The sequence below is a fragment of the Cinclus cinclus genome, chromosome 10 (genome assembly GCF_963662255.1).
Source record: "Cinclus cinclus chromosome 10, bCinCin1.1, whole genome shotgun sequence".
Classification (NCBI taxonomy): domain Eukaryota; kingdom Metazoa; phylum Chordata; class Aves; order Passeriformes; family Cinclidae; genus Cinclus; species Cinclus cinclus.
The window spans coordinates 19,490,499-19,515,002 of NC_085055.1; the positions used below are offsets into that span (position 1 = coordinate 19,490,499).

The 24,504-nt window shown below is 43.7% G+C and overlaps 1 protein-coding gene across 1 annotated transcript in view; it reads right to left on the minus strand.

Moving 5' to 3' along the window:
* Positions 1-7,138: 7,138 nt before the first annotated feature.
* Positions 7,139-24,504, minus strand: part of INPP5D (inositol polyphosphate-5-phosphatase D) — a 53,835-nt gene continuing 36,469 nt past the window's right edge. Inside the window, 18 exon segments of the mRNA XM_062499467.1 lie at positions 7,139-7,988; positions 8,781-9,357; positions 11,296-11,565; positions 12,417-12,525; positions 13,270-13,419; positions 14,118-14,205; positions 15,207-15,289; positions 16,413-16,526; positions 16,689-16,778; positions 17,914-17,995; positions 18,123-18,211; positions 18,353-18,461; positions 19,131-19,269; positions 20,301-20,397; positions 20,858-20,975; positions 21,678-21,874; positions 22,726-22,828; positions 23,347-23,453. Coding sequence (XP_062355451.1) covers positions 7,986-7,988; positions 8,781-9,357; positions 11,296-11,565; positions 12,417-12,525; positions 13,270-13,419; positions 14,118-14,205; positions 15,207-15,289; positions 16,413-16,526; positions 16,689-16,778; positions 17,914-17,995; positions 18,123-18,211; positions 18,353-18,461; positions 19,131-19,269; positions 20,301-20,397; positions 20,858-20,975; positions 21,678-21,874; positions 22,726-22,828; positions 23,347-23,453 — 2,525 coding nt within the window. The 3' untranslated portion in view covers positions 7,139-7,985.

The following is a 24,504-nucleotide window of genomic DNA, read 5'->3' on the forward strand; positions in this document are numbered from 1 at the left end:
CTGCAAACAATTCGATGGGTAAAGGTATGGGTGTTCACATCTTTGAAAGGGGCCTTAATGTCTCTGCTGACTTTGGGTAGCAGGTTCCTTATGGGTCCAGACTGGCTCTTGGAACAGAAAAGGGTCTGCACAAGGCTGAACTTCTGAACTTCGGGGTAAAATGCCGGGTTCAAGGGGGGAATATGTGGAAGGGGGTTCGGGAAGGCTGAACCTTCCTGGCAGCTCAGCCAGTGGGGAAAGGAAGAGGGCAGCATGCAGGCAGGAGTTTAGGATAAAAGGAGACTGTGCCCTCTGAAACCTTGAGAGAGAAACTGCACAGAGGTATGGCCCAGTGGACTCTCTCCATTTATTCAAATAAAGTTGAAGAACTCCTCTGTCTCATTTTTGGACATAAACCTCTGGCATTTGTGAATTTTCCTGACATTAACTTCCTAAGTAATGTGTTAGGTAACCATATTACTGTAATTTAATTAGAAACTGGGCAGAATTTATAATGCTTTTTATCTTGGACTGCCTAAATTACTTTGTTTTTCTTTTAAGTAAATGAATGAAGATGCAATTATGAAATTGTAACAGGGTGAAATAGATGATTCACTAGATTATTACAGTGGAGGAGAGTGTGCTGCTGGTTGAGTTAATAATAGTTCATGCACAGCTCTGTCTCATGGAGTACACAATGCATGAGGTTCTGTGCATTCTCCGTAAAGCTAATTTGGCCAAGTGTAAGCACACAGCCTATTTCATTCGACTTACACATCGTAAAGTCAAATTAGTTGTTTAAAAACCTAAAATCACCTGTTACTGTGTGAGAAACAAGTTAATGGGAATTGACTTTTGCAGGGTGTTGTATGAATTGATATTAAATATTATAATGTTGTTAATACTAATGTGTTATAAAGTGGTTGATGTTGTTACAATGGCCTAGTTGTGAGGATGGTTTTGTGTCTTGCAATGTGGGTTTATGAGTTGACGTTGGACAGACTGTTGCTAGCCAAACCTTCAACACACGACATTCAAAGGAGTAGAACTTCATCCAGTGATAACCCTGATGACCACAAAACTATGTGGGTACCAAAAAGAGTGACATGGTGTGAGACTATGCAAAATCAAAATAAATATGCATAAAGCTGATGCAATACCAGGGGTCTAAAAGGTGGAGCTGCCATTTTGTGCACAAGCCTCTGGCATTTGGCCATGCTCCTAGCACTGTCGCTTTTGCTTTGCAAATTTTTTATTGTTCTCAAAAAAACTTCTATAACTCTTTCCCACTCGGGGTCTGGGTTGTTTATAACAAGGTAAGGTTTAGTCTTAATTCTACAGCTATAGTTACTGAACTCCTGAAGGGCAGTGCTGAGAGAAAGTCATCCTGTCAGATCTTTTTCTCTACATCTTAATCCTTTGCAGAGAAAGAGGAAAGCAACTGAAGCATGAGGAAAAGGCAAAGATAGAGAAATACAGGGATCAGACTCAATAACTCCTCTTCTGAGGCTTTTACATTGGCTTTAATATATAATCAGCCCCAAAGTGCCTCACTGCGTTTGAAGCTGCCAATCCCCTGCTTTTTTCTGGCCCTTCCAAAAAAAATCCTTCAGCTAATCTTTGAGACCAGGGTTTTCTCACTAAAACTGGGAGGGAAAATAATTGTCCCTATTTCTTTCAGCAGGGCAGGAAAAAGAATCCGTGTGAGTAGAAATTACATGGGAAAAAAGAAGTGTGTCCTCAAGCATTAGAGAAATGAATTACTTCAAACGCTGCATATTCTACTATTTACAACAGCTGCTAGAATGTTCCAAGGGAAGGACTTAAATTAATTGTCATCTGTATATGTTTGAAGTTATAAAAAGCACACTATGTCACAGATGTCCACCTTTCTGTAATCTATGATTTCTGTAGTGGGCGGGACATCCTGATTTTCTTTACAGTACCTGTCAACAATGCTTTTTCCACTCCAGTACAACATTATTAAATATCTCTAAGATTTCTGGAAGTCTTTCCAATAGCACATCCCTGCTCCATGTCATCATCTGTCATTCTGCTCTCCTTTTATATCCACAAGAACTGTAAGAACACGTGACAAAACAGCTTGTTCTGGCTGAAAGTGGCTTCTTCACTTGAAGCACCTTTCTCCCACCAGCAGCATCAAAATCTGGCAATTTGTTCAACATTCTAATTCAGGAGTAAAAATTTCAGACTACCAACAAATTGGCCTGCTTTTCAGAAGGCTCCTTCTGAAGTGAAGAAGCAAAAACTGTGCCTCCAATGAATATTGCACTCCACATCCATAGAGGGAAGAGTAGGACTTCTGGTGGAGATGTGTCCAGGTTTAGCCAGCACATTTCGGGAAGAATTGAGAATGTCACAGTAACTCATCAGGAATGACAAATGTATATAGGAGATTTGATCCAGAAGAAAGACTTGGACAGTTGGAATTGTTTACCCTAACAAGAAGACTTACAGGAAACGTCACAGCACCATGTAAATATGCATGTCAGAAAATTAAGACAATGTCCTGATCTGCTTGTTCATATGGGACAGGATTACACTGAAAGGGCCTAAAGTTAGCCCCAAAAGTGGCTGCTAGAGGTGAGGAAGGGCTAGTAAAAGCTGGTGAAGCTCGCAACAGGCTACTTGAGGCAGATGAGAATCTCTGCTGCTGGAGGTTTATAAGGCCACTTGAAAACATGGTAAAGGATTTTGTAGCTTACTCTTTGCTGATGTGGTGAATGGATTGCAGGGTCCCATCAGGGCCCCCTCCAGCTCAGTTCTGGTTCTGAGCTGGCTGTGTTAGAACTGACACTCAGGTGACAGAACAGATCCCTGCTCTGAGGTGAGTGGAGCAGTTTCTGATGGGATGTTTTCCTGAAGCTTGGTGCTCAGATTCACTTACTTCCTTCACTGCTTCCTGACTGGGGACCAGAAATATTAATTTTCCAGGAAGATGCTGATCACCAATGTTCTTCCCAAAGTGATGCTTAAAACACCATTTTGAATTCAGCTTTGTGCTGGATCTTCAGTTTACCTTTGAAAAGAGGGAACATGTCCCACACATGGTCATTTTTTTTGTACTTCAAGTCATAATGTCATGATGCAAATTACTGTGAAGCATGGAGAAGATGTAAATTCTGTGCTAACTCTTCATCCTTTCTGTTGCAAAGATCTCTTTTTATTTTTCAGCCTCTTTGCTGCCTTTACTTTCTTCCCTTGTCTGACCTGTTTCTATGGGAGGGAGCTTTTAAGCACCTCCCTTCTGCCAGGTTCCCTCTCCTTCCACAAAATCTTTCTTAGTTACTTTTCTGTAACCTTTCTGCATGTGGCTGGACACCTTCATCCGTTTCTATCCATGCATTCTTCCTTAAGCCCAACATTTACTGTCCTGTTCTGTGCCATCTTCATTAGTTATGATATAATCTAATACTTCATTATAAGAGAGACTAATTTGCTTCCTATGTAATCTAGACCAGACCTTCAGAAAAAAATGCACTAAAGTGTTAGTAATAACTGTAATGTGTAGCAGATTACCATCCCTGGCACAGAATGGTCTCAGTTAAATAGAACCACACAAGTATGGAATAGCTGAGGCTGGATGGGCCTCTAGATATTCTCCAGTCCAATTCCCACATTCAGAAGACCCATGTCTGCTTTTTGTGATGGCTTCTACAATACTGGGGTTTGTAAAACAGTTCTGATCACAGTTTTCTGAGAGCCACAGAAGAATGTCAGTTTTTTATCTAAAAAGGTACACTGAAGTATCCTTTAGTTCAGCTGGCTTGGGAGTTAGAGCAAAGATTTTATGCAAATAAAATTAATGAAACCGAATAATGGTAATGAACTGAGAACAGAAGTTCAGGGAAATTTGGTGATGCATAATGAGATAATGCTTTGTGATGATGCATAATAAGATAATGCAGAGAAAATATAGCAAATTACAGTAGGCAAAAAGAAATCTCTTTCTTCTGTCAACCTGGGATTCAACCCTGAAAGAATTTCTGAGAAACTTCAGTAGTTTAACACAAATGCAATCTTAAAATACTTTTTATTAGGAGCCTCATTTGAAACAACACCATGCACACACTGTAGAGTTAGGAAGATCTTTTTCATATTCATGTGAGTAATAACTTGATGTTTGCTTACATTTATATTTAGAAAGAACATCTTGTACCTCTGCAGCTAACACCTTTCCTGCACATTGAAAGGAGTATTTGGATTATTCTGTAGCACTTGCATAACGAATCCTTCTGTAGGCCTTGCAGGAATGCCCTGAAGACTGCAGTAGCCCTTTGGTGGCAGGTGTGACCAGCATGTGAGACAGTGCCAGCTGGGCACAGAGAACAGGCAAAGCCATTGAACCCCTCACTAAATACTTCAGCCTCAACAACATGAGCACCACACAGATGTAGCTGATGACTGAGAGGCTTTGCAGCACCATCACTTCCCCAAGCCCAGCCCACTGGCTGTACCTTTGATGTGTGTTATCAGCAAGGAACATCACAAATGACATCAGGGACAGAGTCTCATTGGCAAATATCCCACAGGGGAAAGTGTTGATTTCTCTCAGGAAGAGATTACAGAAATAAAAGTTAAATATCTGGGTATTGTCTATTTCCAGTCCATCTGCTGATACTGATTAGGAGATCTCTGGGAACTGTCCTGCGTCACCTTGGTCAGTCAGTCCTGACACCCACAGTTTACTCACACATAGATACCTGAGCCTTCGCAATGTTATAAAAACAGGGAGCTTCGTCTGGGGATGAATCAATTAATTTCTGGACAATACATCTCTTCAATCACATGGACTATTATTGTATTATCACAAGGACAACAGAAAAACGTAAAATTTTAGCAAACCTTTCATTTTAAAAACAAGTGGGAGGATAGTGACTAAATGGTTAGTTTCAAGCTGCACAGAAAAAGGGTGCTTGGTCCCAGTAGACAACAGGCTTAAACAACATAATTTCTAACATCGAAATTATCCTCTTGCTATTTTGGTGTAACTCACTTTAATTTGGTTTTCCTTCTGTTTTTTTCTCTTCCTTGAGCCATTTTCTTTAAGATCCTTCCTTTATCAGGAAGAAATTGTGTCGCCCACATCATCTTAGGAAAAGCTTTAAAGGTTCCCTTTGGTGGTTGTATGCTGAGAGGACAAGGAAACTGGTGTTAGGTGCAACAGGTGCTGGCAGGAAATGGGGGGTTTAAAACTTACTGTGTTCTGCAACATTACATCCTGTAGCTGGGAACTTCAAGCATTTTTCACAGCTGGGTCTCCATGGAAATAAGTACAAAAAGACTCCAGCTATTTCAAGAACTTAAAATAAAGGACACCGGAAGGTTACGGATACATAATACATCTGGGGGAAATCAGTACATTTTTGGACAATTCATATCCTTCAGTTCATGTCTTTTGCTCATAGTGCCTATACCAATCTAACTGGACAGCAGCAGAAAGGGTAGAGAAATGTGCCTAGTTTGGCAAGAAGGTCTCAGGCTCAGGGATGTCAGAGAAAGTAGCAGCTTGTGTTCAGTTCTGCTTTCATGTGGTTCAAGACTTGGGCAGTAAAACCAGTAGATATCATCTTAGAGGCTTTGTGACAGAAATTAAAAATTAAATAAAACAAACAGAAGCATCAGACTTATTTGTTAAATTCAGTTTTCTGATATTCACATCTGCCAAGCTCCCACAGCTGTTGTTACCACTTCTACCATCTCAAGGCATAGCCAGTCTGGCCACAGAGACAAGTACTGTGTGGTTTCTCACCACTTGTCCACTCTGTGTCTAAGCTGTTCACCTGAGAAGTCTCTCATCCAGAGAGGCTTCAGAAAGCTCTTTCCAGAGCCTTCTTTTGAGTATTGTCCACTCACACAAAGCCTGATGGCATTTGCCACCATTCCATCAGACTATCCTTGGAACCTCAAGTGGGTAGGGAAATCCATTTTTAGCACAGGAATAGGAATGTATTCTTTTCCTGCTGGAAACTTGGAAGAGAGATGCTTTTCTCCCGCAGCAACACGCCTTTCTAAAGGGCAGGCCAAATTAAGTACCTGGATGGATTTTTGTGCCTTAGCAAGTCCAGTGTTCTCAAACTGTTTGTCTGCAAATCTGTGCACAATCTTAAGCAGCATTCCCAATTAAGAGAATATTTACACAGAAAACTATATGATTTATATCTAGCTTTTTGTCTCTAAACTTTGGGGAATATACTTTATTTTTTACAGTTTAGGGAGTCAGGGATAAAATCTGAGCTTGTCTCATGGTTGAGAAGTTGTATTTTTTTTTATAGAAAACTCGTCCCATTTCCACCTCCACACATAGAAGAATGCAACCCAGAATTACTGGGAACTGCTCTAACTCTCTGTATTGGACAGAAAGCTCACCTGCTCCAGGAAGGTTTTACTTGGTGGCCACACAAGGTCTTCTGCAACCTGGAAAAGTGAAATGGTCCCCAGGACCAGGGAAATACCACAGCTACTGAATCATGGTGATTACACAGAGAGGGTTCTGGTGAATAAAGCAAGAGGAATGTAAGCTCATGGTCCATCTTGCTGATTTGTAGGTTGGAGAGAGAGGTGCTTCAGTAATGATGCCTTGAAACGCCAACCTGCATGGCATAAAATCATCTCTTGAAAGGTTTCTACCTACAGGTAGTCCTCTTCCACCCACTCTCACAAGCCTGTGCTTGGCCTTCTCCTTCAGCAAAATTACTGTACCTTTTCTATACTCACACAGTTAGTAACTGTACCTGCTAACAGGTCCTGTAGTTTTCAAACCAGCTATATCCATGAAAGGTCTGTCCAGACAGACAGACAAATTCTCAGCCATCCTTGTTGTGCCTTCCCTGCTCTCCTTGGTGGCTTTGGTATTTTCTCTGGGCACAGACTACTGTCAGTGAGCAAGCTGGTGTAACACCCACCTAAAGCTGAGTCATGTGACAGGCAGTTCTGAATTTTCAATGAAGAATGACCAGAAAGGTGACTATTTTATTATTAAGTAATCAACATGGAAACAATAGCAGTGATTAAGTCACAACAGGCTTAGCCTAATAGTAACCACAACATTAATACTTAATACAAATATAACAGAAATTACAAGTATGTTAACATTATTCATTCTCAGTCAATGAACAAAAGTGTACAGTAAGGTCAGCATTAATCTATTAGGGATGCTCCCAAACCAGCTGGCCAGTCTTCCAAAGCAGAGTGTTTGCTGCCAGGCAGGCTGGAGTGCTGCTGTCTGTTGTCTGGCAGCTGCACTCCTGGGCTGCCATGGACCCTTCCTCTTCCCCTGTTTCTACCTATGGTTCTGGTGTTTCCCTCTGTTTGTTGGGGTATCAAAGCAGGCCCTGCTTGAAGGAAAAGGAGCTGCAGTGCCATGGGCCAGCCCTCACTTGCTGTGTCCCTTGGGTGGTGCAGGGATGCAGCCCTGAGCTCCAGGCAAGGCTGGCTCCACTGAGAGTGTGTGACCTGCATCAGTATTGGCTATTCAGACTCTTTCCCCACCCTTCCTGACCTCCTTACTCCATGGATGGAACATGCTTTTGGAGCTGTACCGCTTTTAAGATGCTTTCTTTTACATATCACTCTTTAATTGGAATCCTGTAGCACAAAATAGAAATCTTGCTTTTGTAGGAAGGGGGTTCTTTTCAATGCACCCCTTCCATCTCCTAGTCCTTGTACCGTACCGTCCTCTTTTCCAAAACATTTACTAATGCATGTACTTGGCCACCCACATTTTAATGGAAGTATCAATGTGACACTCAAAAGAATAACTTGCACTTGGTATTGTGGTCCTGGCCCCTCTTGGTCTGAGCAACATAGGATAAACTTCTCAGCTAGATCATTTTCATAATCACAGGGAGGGTTACACCCTCAAAAATAAAATTCCTCAGTCATTTTTTAGAACCAGACTAGAGGACATCAGTGTGAACAAAGCAGTAGCCTCCATCGTTCTTCACATCAGGATTCCTCCTAGGGTACCACCAGCTGTGTCGTGTTCACTGTAGAGACAAGAGAAGACATCAGCTTGTATATTTACAATTCTACAAGTTTTGATGGAGATGGAAAAGAAAAAAATCCTACAGCCTACTCAAGTGGGCTTTTTCTCCCAAATGCACTTACTAAGGTCTCCCCTATTCCTTCTCATACAGCTCTTATGTTCTGTTGAAAGAAAACCCAAAAATCAACACAACACAAAACCAAGCCAAGCCACACCAAACCAAACCAAACCAAACCAAACTGAATCACAAAAAATAAACCCACCAGCTCAGGAAAGTATATGTCTGATTATTTCTGTACAGGGCTCAGTAATGATTTTGGACACACTGTTCTCAGCTTACAAGTGTTTATCACTAACTACTAACTACTTTTAATCATCTTTTTATTACTTACAGCAGAGCAAATCCATTGCCCAACACTACAGATTTGTGCTACCAGCCCAGGATTGGCTACTTTCAGGAACAGCACGGTATGCCCAAAACAAGATATAGCAAGGCATTGACTATTTGCATTCCTCTTGTGGACCACCAGGCTTAAAAAGTCCAGAAGAAGGTAAAACTTCCTGCAAAGCTAAGGCCATAGATTCATAACATGCCATCCCCTGCAGCAATACTGCTTTAAGATATTCCCTAGCACCCCCTGCTTTGCAAGTCCTGTAGGTTTGTGGGACAGCACTGAACTTGGATAGGAACCATGGAGAGAGGACTTAGTGACTAAGCCAATCCTAATCCAGTTGCAGTGACATCACAGCCCATGAAAACTTCCACCCTGCTTCCTTTCCCTGGGTAACACACCGGTGTAGTTGTCCTGCTGACTGGGCCCTCCTCCAGCCGGTGCTTCCCGGAGTGCGGCAGCTCGGAGCTGTCCCGATAGTCACGGCCCTTGGAGTTCTGCATGTCCAGCACTGCCCGGCTCTTGGAGGGAAGGGGTGGCTTGTTCTGCTGTCCCTGGATGCTCGGGCTGACTTCAGCCCTTGATGGCTTCACAAGTTTTTTGAGCGGTGCCGCGTTTTCCAATGGCATTGTCATCTTTGGTTTACCTTGACTTTTTTCCCCTGTATTCTTTTCTTCCAATTGGCAGGAGGAGGTATAGGACCGGAATCGCTGTGTGGGCACCAGGAAAGGTGGCGATGGCTGTTTGCCAGAGGTCTTGCTGCACTCAGGCTCCTGTGGCTTTGTGAGATGACAGCTCTGCTCAGGCAGTGGTAGCTGCTCTTTCCGCAAGGCCTTGGGATATTCCTGCTCTTTCTTGGGGGCCACCTTGCCCTTGGAGCTCATGGAGCCATACAGTGGGTTCTCGAACATCTCTGGCCTTTGCTGCCCCTCGTCCTGCAGCACAGGCTCTGCTGTGGATTTCCCCACGTCAGGCGGCCTACAGTCATGGAATAGGATGAAAAGGAGACTTGTGAAGAGCGGTCAAAAGAGTCACTGACTGATTTAGAGAGGACATGAATAGTAAATGAGCAAGAGAAAATTAAACTGACTGCCTAAAGAGGCAACAGGAGAACAATTAAATTCAGGGAGAGAGAACAGAAGTGTGCATTGTTTTTACTTTGTTCAATCATTACTAACATGACAGCAGAGAGCAGATACGCGTAGCATTGTGTAAACTCCCTGCTAGGTTACAGTCCTGTCAAGGTGGTGTTTGGCTTCTTTTTAAACACAGAAAAACTACTGAGCCAAACTGTGCCAGGTCCTTTGATGACTCTGCGACACACACAAATCTGAATTTGAATATTAATAAGAATCCTCAGATCTGGCAGAGAGGATGGAAATGGTTGTCTAGAGGCTTAAAATAAGAGCTCATTTCATACTGTGGCATTTTACAACTAGGTCAATCTCCTCTTGCTACCAATGCAGCATGGTATTCCTAAGGAAGGGATAAATTTCCTTAATGCACCCAAATGCACAGTGTAAGAGTAATAGCTCTGCTGCAGGGTGAGACAATCCATGTGCATTCCCAGCAGAGCCCTTTGAGCTGCAGCTCAGCCTAGAATGACAGCACAGCTGTACAATGGAACACAGCAGGTCCTGTAGGTTTGGGTCCCTCGACCTGATTTGGCCAGGCTTTCACCTGCAAAGTACTTTAAAAATCAACCACAATATCACTGAGCAGAGTGGAATAGAGGTGAGTAGCACATGTTCTTTGGGTGTCTTCAAATGAGTTGTGTTCCTCATCTCAAGCTCTTCTCTGGCAGTCGGTGCACGTGGGAGCAGAAAGCTGAGCCAGGATGCAGCACTGCCAGGTACAGAGCAGACCCAAGCAGTGCTGGCAGCTCTGGCTACTGCAAATTTTGACTTCCAGAGTGCCACACCTATTTACTAGGGAGCTCCAGCCCAGCTCAGAGAGCAGCTCTCTTGGCTGTGAAAAGGTCTGTAATGATAGATTGCACACATGCACTAGGGTGAAGTAGCCTCATCACCTCACTAAGCTGGGAAGGGATGGGATCTTTTCAATTGCCAGATGGAAATTCTGCATCAAGACTTGTGATAGAGGCAGTACATGGAGTCTAGCTTCTGCAGCAGCTGGACATTCGCATAGTGCCAGTAGAAATCCAGTGGAAGTACTTCACATATAGCACACGAAGGACCTCTCCTTCCCATCCAGGGGAAGGATCTATGCTACACTCCCCCCCTTTTCTTCTTTGTTATTACAGTCAACTTTGTAAACTTCTTCTCTTTTTTTGCTAGAAAATTAAACCTACATATATCAGGCTGAGACAACTGGATTGTTAAGTATGGAGAAGACTCCAAGGAGTCTTCGCTGCAGCCTTCCACTAAAAGGGACTTACACAAAGGAGGGTGAGTGCAGAGAGTGACAGGACAAGGGGGAAGTTTTAAAGTAGAAGAGGAGAGATTTAGGTTAGATGTTAGGAAGAAGGGAGCTGAAGCCCTGGCAGAGGGAAGCTGTGGTTGCCCCATCCCTGGAAGTGTCCAAGGTCAAGGTTGCATGGGGCTTGGAGCACCCTGGGATAGTGGAAGGTGTCCCTGCCCATGAGAGGGGATGGAATGAGATGAGCATTAAGGTCCATTCCAAACCAAATCATTCTATGATTCTAAGATTCCATTATTTAATTTTAACTTATTATCTTTTGCTTTACTTTCACTAAAGTCTGAGGAACTGCTACACTAGTTTTCTTTGAGTATGTGATGTCTGCACTTGTGACCTTCCCTTATCTTTCTAATTCTAGAAATAAAATATGTAAAGAATATGCTGTACTTTGAACTCTCTAAACAGATAATGAAGCAGTTACTGTGCAGAATGACAGGAGAGAGGAGCCCAGCCTCAATGCAAAAGTGAAACACTCACTGGTACTCTTGACTCCGAATACAAATGCTTCTATTTGCTGGAGGCTGGAGGGATGGTTTTGGAGATAGAGGTGATAAGGAGGGTGATGTGGAGGATGACTGACTCTGCCCTATTAGGGAGGTGTTCTCTTTGGACTGCTGCTCATAGTTCCAGAGGGAAGGTGCCTGCTCTAATGAAGGTGTTTGCTTAAGCTGGCAGGTTGCAGAGAGCTGCTGAGAGAAGGCAGCCAGGCCCAGGTAGTTGGGGTTGCTGATGTCTGTGGGGGTGGAGCTGCTCAAGAGAAGAAATATTGTTAGGGAAGTACATGCACAAATACATTTGGGGTATTTTGTCTCCCTGCTAGCTACAAAGAAGTTAGTACCCACTGACTGCTTAGATTCAATACCACCTACACTTTTTTTACTTTTTTTTTTGTCACCGTTGCTTTGGAATTAGGGAATAAGCGGAAGACCTGTGAATGCGTCACTGCCCTTGGTCACTGGAAAGGAAGCAGCTGGGTCAAGACCACCTCCCCTACCCCCAGAATAGCTCCTGTGGCTGTGGCAGATGTTTGGATGCAAACTTCTGATGCAGACTTTCCAGGCTGTAGAGAGCACTCAGCTTCTGCAGCCACATACAGAGGCTGTCATGGGTTTCTGGGCCCAGACAGAAGCTGCTTGCAAGGAAAACCCCCAGTGAAAACAGGTGAAAGGACAGCCTTACCCAGACTCATCCTATGACTCTTGGAAAGGAAAGGCCAGGCAGTTTGAGGATAGCTTCCCACCCCAAGCTGTCAGAGGTTATGTGGGAAGTTACCGTAAGATATCCTCCTTTCCCAGGCTGTCTGGAGAAGGGACAGCACTCCCCCAGTGGCGAGCGATGGCTGCTGCCTCTCTGGCCATCAGATTAGTAGATTTTGACTTTCTGTTGGAAATAAAAGGGCCTTTTATGAGTGGGTGCAGGGACATGGTCTGGCTAATGCATTCTCAGCTTTTGAAGCTTTGGACACAGGAGCACTGGCCAGTCCTGTCCAGAGAGCCACAAAGCAGCTTCCCAGTGCTCAGCACAACTGTTGATGCTGCTCCCACAGCAAACCCAACTTTGCATTTATGGTGCTAACCATTTTCCTGGAACTAACTTACCCACTTGCCCTTTACCTGTTAGTTTGATCCCAGTCTTTGTTAGGGTCTAAATTGCTGATGCTCTTTGGTTTCTGACCAGTGATTTCATCCCGTTCAATCTTGACAAAATCTGAAGGAAAGCGGGGACACACATATCTCCAGAGTCTGTCTGCTCAAGTTTTCTGTGTTCATGTGTTCATTAAAGCAGGTCTCTTTGTCCATCAGAGTGATGGACAGTTTTAAACTGTTGTTGCTGTTATGTTTTCAACTGCCCACTAATACATGTCATGTCTTGTTGACAGAGGAAGAAATATGTGTCTTGAAATACAACGGTCACGACCCACCAAACAGCCACATACAGTCATTTTACCATAAAAATAATTGTAAACGTCATGAATAATTGTAAATAGCTGCTTCTGTGCTCTGAATGAGAACAACAGATAGCAAGGTGAGAAAACCAAAGTTTGTCATCTAGTTAAGGAACTGTTCATTGAGAGCCTAACATAATCTTTGCTCTCCAGGATGACTAGAGCAGGGATAGCTTGGCATGGAGTGTGTCATGTCACAAGTGGAAGGAAGGTATCCCCATTCAATAAAACCAGTGCTGGTGACAGACAGGGGGCTCTCTCAGTCTGCTGAATTTACCTGAATGATGAAAAACCCCAAGGAATCAAATTGTTCTGTCTTCCTGAAAGAGTACAGGTATGATCCTGAGAGCTAACCATACTCATACCTCCTTGCACTCAGCATCAAAAGCACTCTCTGTGACTACAGGCACTGCAGAGATAATTTTCAATTCCTTGACAGTTATCAGAAATCTTTTGAGGTGAGCATTCTCTAGTGTGAGCATTGCAGAGATGATGACATTCCTTACCATACAGTTTCTCTCTCTGTTTTCCTTGTGATGTTTGTAACTTGATTTCACCTTGGAAGATCCCTGTTTTCTCTCCATGGTGTGTCAGCACAGTATGGATAGGAGCTAAGGATCCTGTTGCTTCTGTTCGCAAGGCAATGCAGCCTTCCCCTAAAAGACAACAGGGAGATAATGAGGCTGGGATTGAAAAACTAAACAGAAATATTTTGCACTACCAATGCACTGACAAGTCTGTGATCACAGTAAGGAGCATAACAGCTCTTGAGAAATTAGGGGCATTTATTTCGCTTCATGTATGTATGAAGGATTTGGGCATTGAAGATACCTGTGGATAACTTCAGGGTTCTGACCTTCCACTCCTGGTAAGGAAAATATGAACCTATGGCTGCTATTGCTGTTAATGGGTTTTAGACAAAGAGACTTCTGTGGCCAAGGACTGCAGTCTCTGGCTAGTGAGAATCTGGGAGCCACAAGCACACCCAAATACTTTTCTGTAGCCAAGAGAAATGCCTCAAGTAAGTGAAAATGAAACAGAATTTGTATGTTCTGAATAAATGCATTTAAACATGCTGAATCCTGATTTAGTTCCTGCAAAGGACTTTCTTTTTTTAAAACACTGCTCTTTCAGAGCTGTTAAAGCTCACATGAGTTGCTGCTTTGAGTTCATATTCCTCTAATCATAATTACTTCACAAAATATTGCCCACAGTGTATTCCTGTGTATGTTGAGTTCTAAATCACAGATTTTCAGTCTACAGGAGTTACTTCTGTTCTCTTCCACTCTTTCAGTGGTTTGGAAGAATCTAAGTAGATTTTGACGCATCCAGAACTTTAGAGCTAAGCACTTACCATAAGATTCATCACTATCTGATGACTTAATGCTGATCAGGATATGTTGATCCAGTAGGTATTCCGGGTCTGAAATAATTGGAGTCAGCTACAAAGACAAATTAAGGTGGGTCAATACAACACATGGTTGATAGGACCACACTTCTCCTTGGGACTCGGTCCCAAATGAGGAAAACTCAGCTGGATAAACCCATGAGGGTATCATGTCACCTCCAGGATCAGCCTCTGATAATACTTAGATATCTGTGGTGGAAGGCTGCATTCTTTGAGTCCCAGCACAGCAAATGGAATGCTGCAAATTTGACACTCATGGGATGAGCTGCAGTTTTCTCCTGTAGTTCAGAACTGAAAATTGCCTGATTACAGTCTGTTCCCAAAAATCTATCTCTATGTTGTTGCAGATACTTTACTGTATCCGTAGAGCCTTTCCACAGGCTCTCAGTGTAAGGCACTCTTTGCAAAATCAGCACTTCTTCTGGGCTGTTTGGAAGGGTATTGACATGTATATTTGCTCCAAATCCAGGAGCTCCCATACCTCTTTCAACCCCCACCATGCCAAGAAATGAAGAACAGCTCTGCTCTCAAGGACAGGACGTGTGTCTGACACTGACACACAGGACGCTACTTCTGGCCACTGATGTTCTTTTTAACACAGGTAAAAAATACTTAATCAACTTTTCTAAAATATATATCAAGAGAAAGTTTTGTCTGACCAGGCAAGGAAACTCCAGGGCAGACTCTTTAAGATGTTTTATTTTCCATTTAAAACTTAAAAAAAGGCACCTGCTCAAACCAGCATTATGTTCACTAAAAAGGTGAGAAAAAGTCCTGGTCCTGAATAGCATAATCACACCAGCAAAATTCTTGATAGAGATATAAGTACACTGACATGAAAGTCTTTTCCTGCTGACAACATATTTTGTTTAGCCTAAGCCCATCCTGCATTCTTACAGTCCCTTTGAGTGTAAACAAGACCACAACAATGTTCCTGAAAATAATATTTATGAAAGTAAAAGACCTAACATTACTTATGGGATGAAAATAGAAGCTTCTCTTCCATATGAATGTGGAGATATAGTCCCAGTTTACCTTTGGGAGTGCCTCGACAAACTTTACCACAAGCTCCCCTTCATTTCCATCCTCATTTTCTCCTTCCTGGCTCTTTACAAAGCCTGCAAAGGGACAAGAAAAGAGTTTACCAGGAAAGAGACAGCAAGAACCAGGCTACAAATCCTCTCCACTATGTCTCCAAAAAGCCTACAATTATTTTCCTACTTGGGCGCAAATTTTAAAAGTATTAAGAAGCTTAAAGTCTGAGCTTTGGATGAATTTTTGCACAGTAAATTTGCAAGTTGTTTTGCTAGAGCATCGTTAAATGGTTTCATTTCGCAGTTAAACTTGGCACTGAGGAGCTCAGTGCATACATGGACCGGAGGATAAGAACATGACAGCTCTTCCTACGCCACTCAAGATAGCATACTTTTGAAATTCTAATTTAAGATTTGTAATACACTGTTTCCATAGAAATTTATGCAAATTTTGATACAGCCAAAAAATAATCTTTTATGGAACTGTCTTTGACACAGCGCTCTGACATGTGATAATGTGATGAAGCATCCACCAAAGGCTTGCTGTCCCACTTAGAAGAGCAGCTCTGTGATGGGAAATTGCTTTAAAAAACCCACAGCAAGGGCACATAGGCTTGTGTTACATAAACAGCTGAGATTCAGCCCCACGGCATGGGCACAGGCAATGAAATCTGCAGTGCTGCAGGGTACACAGTCCCACTTACAAAGTCACATCACTAGCATTCATTTCCCTTTTGGTTGATCCTCTGACTTACTCTTTGTTAAACAAGGTTAATTCAATTATTTAAAATTATTTTTGTTAGCATAATGCAGATGCTTTATTTTGAAATCACCTGATCATTTGTAGCAGGCACAATTAGAAATTTAATCAATTATGTCTTTGCTATGTAGGCATTTTCGGAGTGAAGCAGGAACAATGCATGTTTCCCATCTAGAAAAAAGTTATCAGATTGACAAACAAGGTGGAAAAACTGTTGGAAGGCTACCTGTCTAAGCATAGATTAGAGCTGCCTTGGCTGTAGGGTTTGGATTGTATTGCTGACAATATAGAATGTCTTGCAAACTACAGCAAATCTTCAGGACATCCCGTTTTTGCATTGGAACGAACGATCCACATAGCTAGTTTTTTAGATCAAAACAAGAAGGAGAAATAATCCAAACATACAGAAAACTTTGACAGAAATAATAAAGATGGGCAAACCCATACTTTCTAAGCAGCTAGAGTGAAACTCAATGTAGAACTTGGTCTGGGACTTGGTCTTCAGAGTAGCATAGCAGTGCAGGAACTCTATCTCCCCTTGGGAATCTGTGTATTTGGAGTCTAGGAAAGAGGAAGGGAAAATAATGTCACTTTCATCAGGAGATAAAGAGAGGGCATTTTTAATTGGATGCTTAAGGGATCAATTTTTTCTCTCAGCATATACAAAGCACTGCATTCTGTATCCAAGGTGAAGATGGCACATGTGCACTCAACCTGACTGACCATTCTTGGAAACGAACTGTGAGGTAACTCCCACTTCAAAGGTGGCAAACACAGGACTGTGGTCACTTGTCATGATGTCCGTGGTGCAGCCTGCCAGTGAGAAAGGGAGGATGGTTACTGTCCTGCTCCAGGGAGATTACTACTGAAGAAATATTCAGTAATTTTCCAGAAAACATAATAGTCTCTCTGGTAACTATCTCTAGTCAAGTGTTGCTCCACATAAACTCTTGTCAATACACAACTGTAACTCTTCTGCCTGAATACAGAAAGATTTGGTCAAGGAACACCATTTATTGTTTTGTAGATGACTGTCAGTGTTAGATTACTCCAGTACAAAAAGTTCTTACTGACTTCCTGGTTACCTCTGCAGCATGCACAGCTAATTAATATGGCAGGAAATCACAGGAGTACACTGGTGCTACTTCAGTGCTACAAAGCAACTCCTGGCCCAAGGTTAACAGTGGGAGAGCAAGGCCTGATTGGATCTAAGCATACACTAAGTTCCAGCAAACCTAGTCATTCCAGAGGTGCCCATTTAACCCCACACCTCAGCATCATGGGTTCTGTGATCAGACCAGGCTGTCTTATCCCTGAGAGACTTTCAGAGCCCTGCTCCCAGTCCATGCATAGGAAACAATGAACAGCACACTCAGATGCTCAGTCCTGCATATAAGCGATGGCATTTCAGGAACTGGTATTTGAATCTTTTATTAAACAGGTTTTGTGGTCTTTTTCTCTTTCCTGCACTGCCCTTTAGTGATGCTTCTCAGCAGGAAAGGGAACAGGCTTCTGGTACTATACACTTCTTCTGGAATATGATTTGATACAAGAGATGTGTTTGCAGATCCAGTCTCTGCAGACTGGATTGTGCACACAGGGTCTGTCCTGCTGGCAACTCACTGTCAGGAGTTCCTGGTAGTGACTGCACAGGAAAAGTGGTGGTTGCTGCCAAGAAATAACTGGCGTAAAATGATCCTACAGCATGGCCTAAAGTTGGACGGCTGCAACTGTCCAGATGGTGTTCTGCACATAAAAGAATAACAGAATGAATTCCCAACCCTGTAAGGTTACAGGCAGAGAGATTTTGGTTCCCCTCTGCCTGGTTTAACATCAGGTCCGTCTGTGCTGAGTGCCTGGCAGTGCTGGGAGATCCTACAGACTCTGTTCTGAATCATTTCCATTTCAGACTGGTTGCCTTGCTATTGACAATCTGTTCTCCACCCACCATAGGACTGACACACAACGTGCACCATGGGGTAGGATTTCCAGAGCACTCGATCACACCAGGATGGCAAATTGTACTTCATCTGCAAACCAAAGAAGAAGCAATATCAAAAAGAATGGAAAGGGCCAGTTCACAAAAGAACAGGAAATTCGTTCACCCAAGCACCACTCAAGCCATATACCTCTGAAGGGAAATCAGTTTTCACCTACCCCTGTAGCTTTTTGCTTGGTGTAAGCATACTTCTCCCGGGTGCCTCTCTCAAAGCGGTAGGTTGGAGCAAAAGTAATCTCCTCTTCCTCTAAAACAGGGAAAGAGCTCTATTACAACTTGGCCATTGGGAACTCTCACCTGGGCAAGGGAGCCACTGCCCCATGCTGGGGCTGGCAGTGAGAGTTGGTGGATGTAGCAGAGGAACCTGCCAGCCAGTTCAGGATCTCACCGAACTGCAGGAACACCTTTTCATCTCTTCTCTCAAGGAGAAGCTGGTCAAAAGCCAGCAGCTCCGGATACTGCTGCTGCCTGATCTTCTGGACAATATTCTCTGCTTCCTGCCAACAGGGAAATAGCAGAGCTGCAGATGATGCAAAACCTTCTTATAAATACTCCCTTCATCAGTAAACTGGTGAGTGTTCCTGAACTATTTGACAGAACTGTAGCCCCTGCCACTTCCTCACTCTTCCCTTCACTGAAATGCCCCAACCTCTGTTGTGTGGCTGAACATTTGTCTATCAAAACAGGTATTGAAATGTCCACACATCCCCTACACAAGAACACACACTCAACCACATGCATATCAACACCAAGCTTGGTGTTTTCTCCCAGGTACTGAAACCTATCCAATATTTATGATAGCTTTCCTGTTCCTGAAGACTTGTTTGAGCCATTCCAAGCTCACCAACCAGAGCAGAAAGGCCATCTCTGGACTGAGCCATTCAGGGACAGATACTTGTTCACACTGGGAAGGAAAGTTGGGTGGTTTGGGCAACCAACACTGTCCGAAGCAGCAAAGTGTGCCAGATGGGATTCCTGGGTCCATTAATCCTTGGAGAGGGCAAAGGGGATTTCCTTACTCTCCCTTAACAGAGGCCACACTCACACCCTGGGAATCCCTTCTGTCTCCCCTCTTTTTGCCATGTTGCCCTAGATTGGAAGAAGGGATCACTCCTATAGCAACAGAGTGTGCTGTCCCTGCAGGGCTTCCCCGCAGCATCCCGCACCGTTGGCGGCTGTTCCACACGGTAGTTCAAGTCTCCCAGCCAGAAAAGATGAGTAAAGCGATGAGTGATGTTAAATGGACTCAGTTTCTTATCTCCCAGTGTCAGGAAGCGCAGGATGTTCGTGTAGTTCTGGTTGCGTCTGTCAAGACAAGAAACATCTGCCTGACATCCTAAATTGCCATGTAATTTCCAAATGCCTGGGATGGCAGAGGCTACAGCTTTACCAGGCAGGAGCTGCTCCGACTCAGCAGCTACAGAGGAGCGGATCAGAAACTGAGAACTATGACACCCCAGCAGACAGGCCCAGGGAATGTGTTCCTGGAGCCACTTCTACTGCCTTCTGGGGCTGTGCTTTTCTGAGCTACATGTCCTAGAAACCCAGCATTAGATTGTTTCCTTCAGATTTCAGCAGCAAACCCTGATTTTGGCAGTTCTTCCAGGCCCTGAGGAACCCCTCCACAGAAGTTAACTTCATCAGTAGCAAAGACCCTGTGCAAAAATCCCACACCATCTGTTTCCTGGACTGGGAGAGATGACAAGGCAAACTCTTAATTTCAAATCCTTTCACTTTCAAAACCACTCCTTCCAACTGCTCCAGCTCCTCCCAGTGCAGGCACTCATCTCCCAGTGGTGTCAGGATCTTTGCCTTCCAGTCCTAAATCCACAAACACTTATTTCACAGCTGGGTGTAGAGAATTAGTCACCACGGGGATATTCCTGTTCTACACCTCCCTCCTGGTATTCCTGAGGGATCTTTCTCAGCTGTGTCCTAGGGCTCACAGCACTGCCTACTGTGAGAGGAGGAAGATAGTCCCCTTCGGTACATTATTTTGGGATGGGAAAAGCCTTCCCACATTTCTCCAAAACACTATAGATCATGGAACTGCTTTCCTAATGCAGTGGGTTTTTATGACGGGTCATGCAAGTGTTGTGTGAGTCTTTTACACTTGGCTCTGAAAAAATTTTGCCATCCATTTCCCCTGCACCTATGTGGTACGGCCACATAGCAGAAGTCCCTTGTTTAAATGCACTCCCAGGAGACATTAAACAATTTTCTTATGGTCAGGAAAACATGTTTGTGCCTGTCAGGTGGGCCCTCCTTCCAAACATGGTCCAGAGAAATTCACCCTGGCACAACAGCCATTTTTGAGAGGGGAGGATGTATCTTACCTGTGTTTCTTTTCACTTCCTGAAGTCAAATGGCTGTTAACAAACCCAAAGGAGGTTCCATTAAACATGAATGACACCCCCACTGCTCCTTTATTACCTGGCAAAAGGGAAGCCAAAAATGACAAAAAATTAATCTATCTCCAGGCTGAGTCTAGCAAAAGATAATAAAGCACCTAGCACATGTGAAGTGGAGGATGGAGAAGAGAAATTGACTTAATCAGCATAGATTGTGGGAATAAATTTTTAAGAGTGCTAAAAAAATTAGTTGAAGGGAGAGAAGTGCAACTTCCTTGTGAAACCCAAGAAAGAGCAATCCAATAGCCAGTCAAAAGTGTTTGCTAGGGAATACAAGTGTGTGTGTGTGTGTGTGTGTGTGTGTGTGTGTGTGTGTACTAAGTAAACACACAAATAGATCTCCTCTCTTACAGGGCAAAATACAACCAGTGGTAGTGGGATATAACTTTAGGAGTTATGTTGCCCAAGGAGTGCTGTAGGAGAGCTGTTCCAGTGGGTTGAGCAGATTGCAGCTGTCTGGGCAGGACCTGCCCGTGCCTCACCCAGCGTGTTTGCGATGCCTGTCTTCACATTGGCTGTGCAGATGTGGCTGATGCGGTTCTCATGTTCTGGCTTGGCCAGGACAACGATCCTGATGTTCCAGAGGGTATGGATAGCTATCTGCAGGAATGGGAAGGGTAGAGGTTTTACTTCTGCAAATAACCTGCCAAGATACACTGTGGCTGGAGCCTTCCTGACTCTTTCGATAGCACTTCTACAGAAATTCCAGTGCTCAGGATATGGTTTCAGTCATTTTAATCAATGCAGGAAGGAGGGACGTTGCTATTTTCTAGTCCTTTTTTCTCATTAATCTTTGGATTATCTTGCTTGCACGAAATAGCTTCCATGAGAGTTAGCTTTCCACTGAAACCCAGGAATGTCCAAAGCTGGTCTTAATAAGGTTCATTTTCTCTTATGTTTCTGCCTGTGTACTGTTACATCCTACTTTGAAAGTGCAATAACCTAGGGAGAGATCTAGGCTACAACTGACTCAGGAAATTTAACAGTCTCCTCCTTTTTGAAAGTCAACATAATACCAGCACTTAGCTAGAGTTCTCAACATCTCCCCTTGCTCCTAGTCTGGCAGGGTCCCTACTTTGGCAGTGGGGGCTCACTGTCCATAGCAACAGCTCCATCTAGCCAGCTCCAGGGGGGCATCTTATGGAGGCCACAGACATATTCATTCTCTCCCTCATCCAAATGCAATGACAATAAAGGGAGGGGGTACAGGTAAAATCTCACTTATTTCCCATCTCTTTTATTTGTACAGCATGTACACCCTTGTCTCTAGAGTTCCATGCAATAGCTGGAATAGCTCCTCACCACTTTGAAGCTGATACTGGTGATTTCCTGCAGAGATTGCCTTAGGGTCTCCAGCCATTCCTTCTCTCCCTGGGGATCCTCCTGGGTGCCAATTACATAGATGTCATGAGGGATGTAGTCAGCAGTGTCATCACGGGTCCTCCCCTGCCCCTTGGAGAGGAACCAGGAGGTGATCTTCTTTGGGGCTGGGGCCGCACCTTTTATTAACACATGAAACACCAAAGAAAGTCAGATCATGTCCTGTCAAAACCAGGATGAGGATAAGACATGGGGACAGAAATGATGGGCTTCACATCTCATATCACTTTGTACTGATGCCTAAAGAGCAAAGGCACTTAAGGCATCAGTATCAGCCAGGGCACACTATTTTAAGATGACAATGATGTTACCCCCACCTGAGTCACTGAGAAAGGAGTAATTCTACTTTGACCGCCCTCCTCTTGTTCATCAGCTTTCCAAAGCCAAGGTTAGTCAGGCGGAAAATCAGGGAGCTGTACTCATCCTGGCCTACCACTAGGCCTTATTCCTTAAAGATGGCCAAGCACAGACAGCTCAGCTCACGGCAGCTGAACCAGACTTCTGTCCCAAAAGGGAGAAAACCTATATTCCACAGTCCTCAACCACATCCTGTCCCTTTTTCTAAGTACCACAGACTCTCAACTATCTTACTAGGCTAGACATGAACTGTCCCTAGTCAAATGAGAGCAGCTGATGTTCAGTTTGTGGAATTGATCCTGTCCTTTCTGCAGGGTGGAGGATGATGTGCACTGCTGCACTAGCTTTGTGCCAGCAACAATTCCCTGTCACTTGAGCAATCCTTCAGTATCCAACAGGGACAACTTCATGGTCCTTTGAGTTGAACCATGAGAAGTATCAAACCACATGCAAGAGTAAGGCTAGATATCAGCTCTTCCCCTCTCCCAGGGAGAGGACAGCCCTGGGGTACAGACCTGCCATAGAACACAGAGAGTCTGGAGCTCATCATGCCAGCTGAGCACACCTTTATGCAGTGCCTGAAGGAGTGCCCATGGCAGAAGGGAGCCCATACCCATATTCCAGGTGCCAACAAAGATGGTGATCATATCAGGCTCTGGTTGCTCCGAGTGTTTATTCTTCATCTGCTGCAGAAGCTGGCAGAACCCTTCTCTCTTCTAAACAGGGAGGATCAGAGAAAATTAATGAGATACTTTAACTCCTCTGACATGACCTCTTGAAAAGCCAGCTGAACCAGGAAATTCCCAACACACTTGAAGGGCAGATTAGCGCTGCATTATCCTGAAGCCTTCCAGGAGGCTGCCTTTCCTGTGGTGCTTTTTTAGGCATTTAGCTTGCGCATTGCTTTAACAAATGCTGAGCCGGTCAGAGAAAAATCTTTTCTTCCCTCTTTGTCTATATGAACCTTTTCACAGTGGCCATCTTGGCTCCTTCCTTCTCCTCAGTGCTTGCTCTGTCCTCCTGCCTCAGTGAAGCTCTTAGGTGTCCAGTATCTCCCTTTAGACAGTACACTTGCTCATTTTCTGGATGTTTCCAGAACAAAGGAGAAATTTATTTTTTACAAGGGGAACCTCTGTCCTTCAACAGTACTACTTTCTACCAAGAAATGCCCCATGTTCCACTCCTACCTGGGTACCTGCTCCAGGCTGACAGGAAAGAAACACCATGTATGTACCTTGGAATCAGAAAAAACATATTCCTTCCGCTGTGTTTTTTCTTTTTCTGTTTCCAGAACAATCACCAGTTTGTTTGGAAGCTTCTGGGACTTGATGAGCTGCAAGACTGAACAGAGACTGAGTGTCACAAGCTGCAGTCACTGAAATAAGGGTCCTACCAAAATGAACAGAACCCTATTCAAAGGCTTGGGATTTACATGGTTTCTTTTTGTCTGTGAACTTTGCCTTGCAGACCTGCATTTTAAACTTTCTTAATCCTGTTCCCAATAGAAACAGATTTGTACTCCAAGTGAATAGGACCCCCAAAACTCTTCTGCTTGGAGCTCTTTTCTATCCCAAGCCTTGCAGTGTGAAATGAAGCCTTAACTTTGTGCAGGCAATCCTCCTGTAACCTGAGCCAGCCTACATGCATTCCTTCTTCATCTGTGAAAGAGGATGTAAGACCTCATTTGGTGGAAAAGGCAATTCCTCCCATCTAAAATAGTAGCTAATTGTTATGAACACCAGGTGGAGAAAACCATACATGAAAGCTCATCTTTTCAATTACTGCCAGCAACAGGTTGATTTTCTAGCAGGAGAGAGCCCAAGGGCATCATCTACTTTATCACATGTGAGCTGCCTGTTCAGAAAGACAACAGAAAAAAAGGGGAATTTGTTTGAATCAGGCAATCATAGACCAAACTGCCATTTCTGGTGGTGAGATACCAATCTACACACAAAAAAAATCAAGGGAAATTCACTGAAAAATGTTACTGAAACTGAGTGGCTTTTTACCATCAAAAATCATCACACAACTCAGCATGTTCCTGCATAATGTTGGAGTTTTTTTTTAGTGACATTGCTTTTCAGAAGAAAAATGGTTACATTGCAACCATCTCCATGGGGAATCTTCTACCAAAACCTGCTCCCTTGCAGTGCTGATTCCAGTGATTCCATTTAGACCTGGAACCTGGGTCTAAAACAATCTGTGAAAGCTGGTTATCCCAGTACTGAAATATCTGTGTCTTGCTGACTGGTCCTTTTGCAGCACCCAGGATGTAGCAGAATTCCCCATCCTCTGGGCCCAACCTTGTCCCGAGTGAGGCTGAACGGAACCCTTCCCCATCATCCAGGGACCCAGAGCCTAGTTCAGCATTTGTGACGTTAAGCTGATGTCT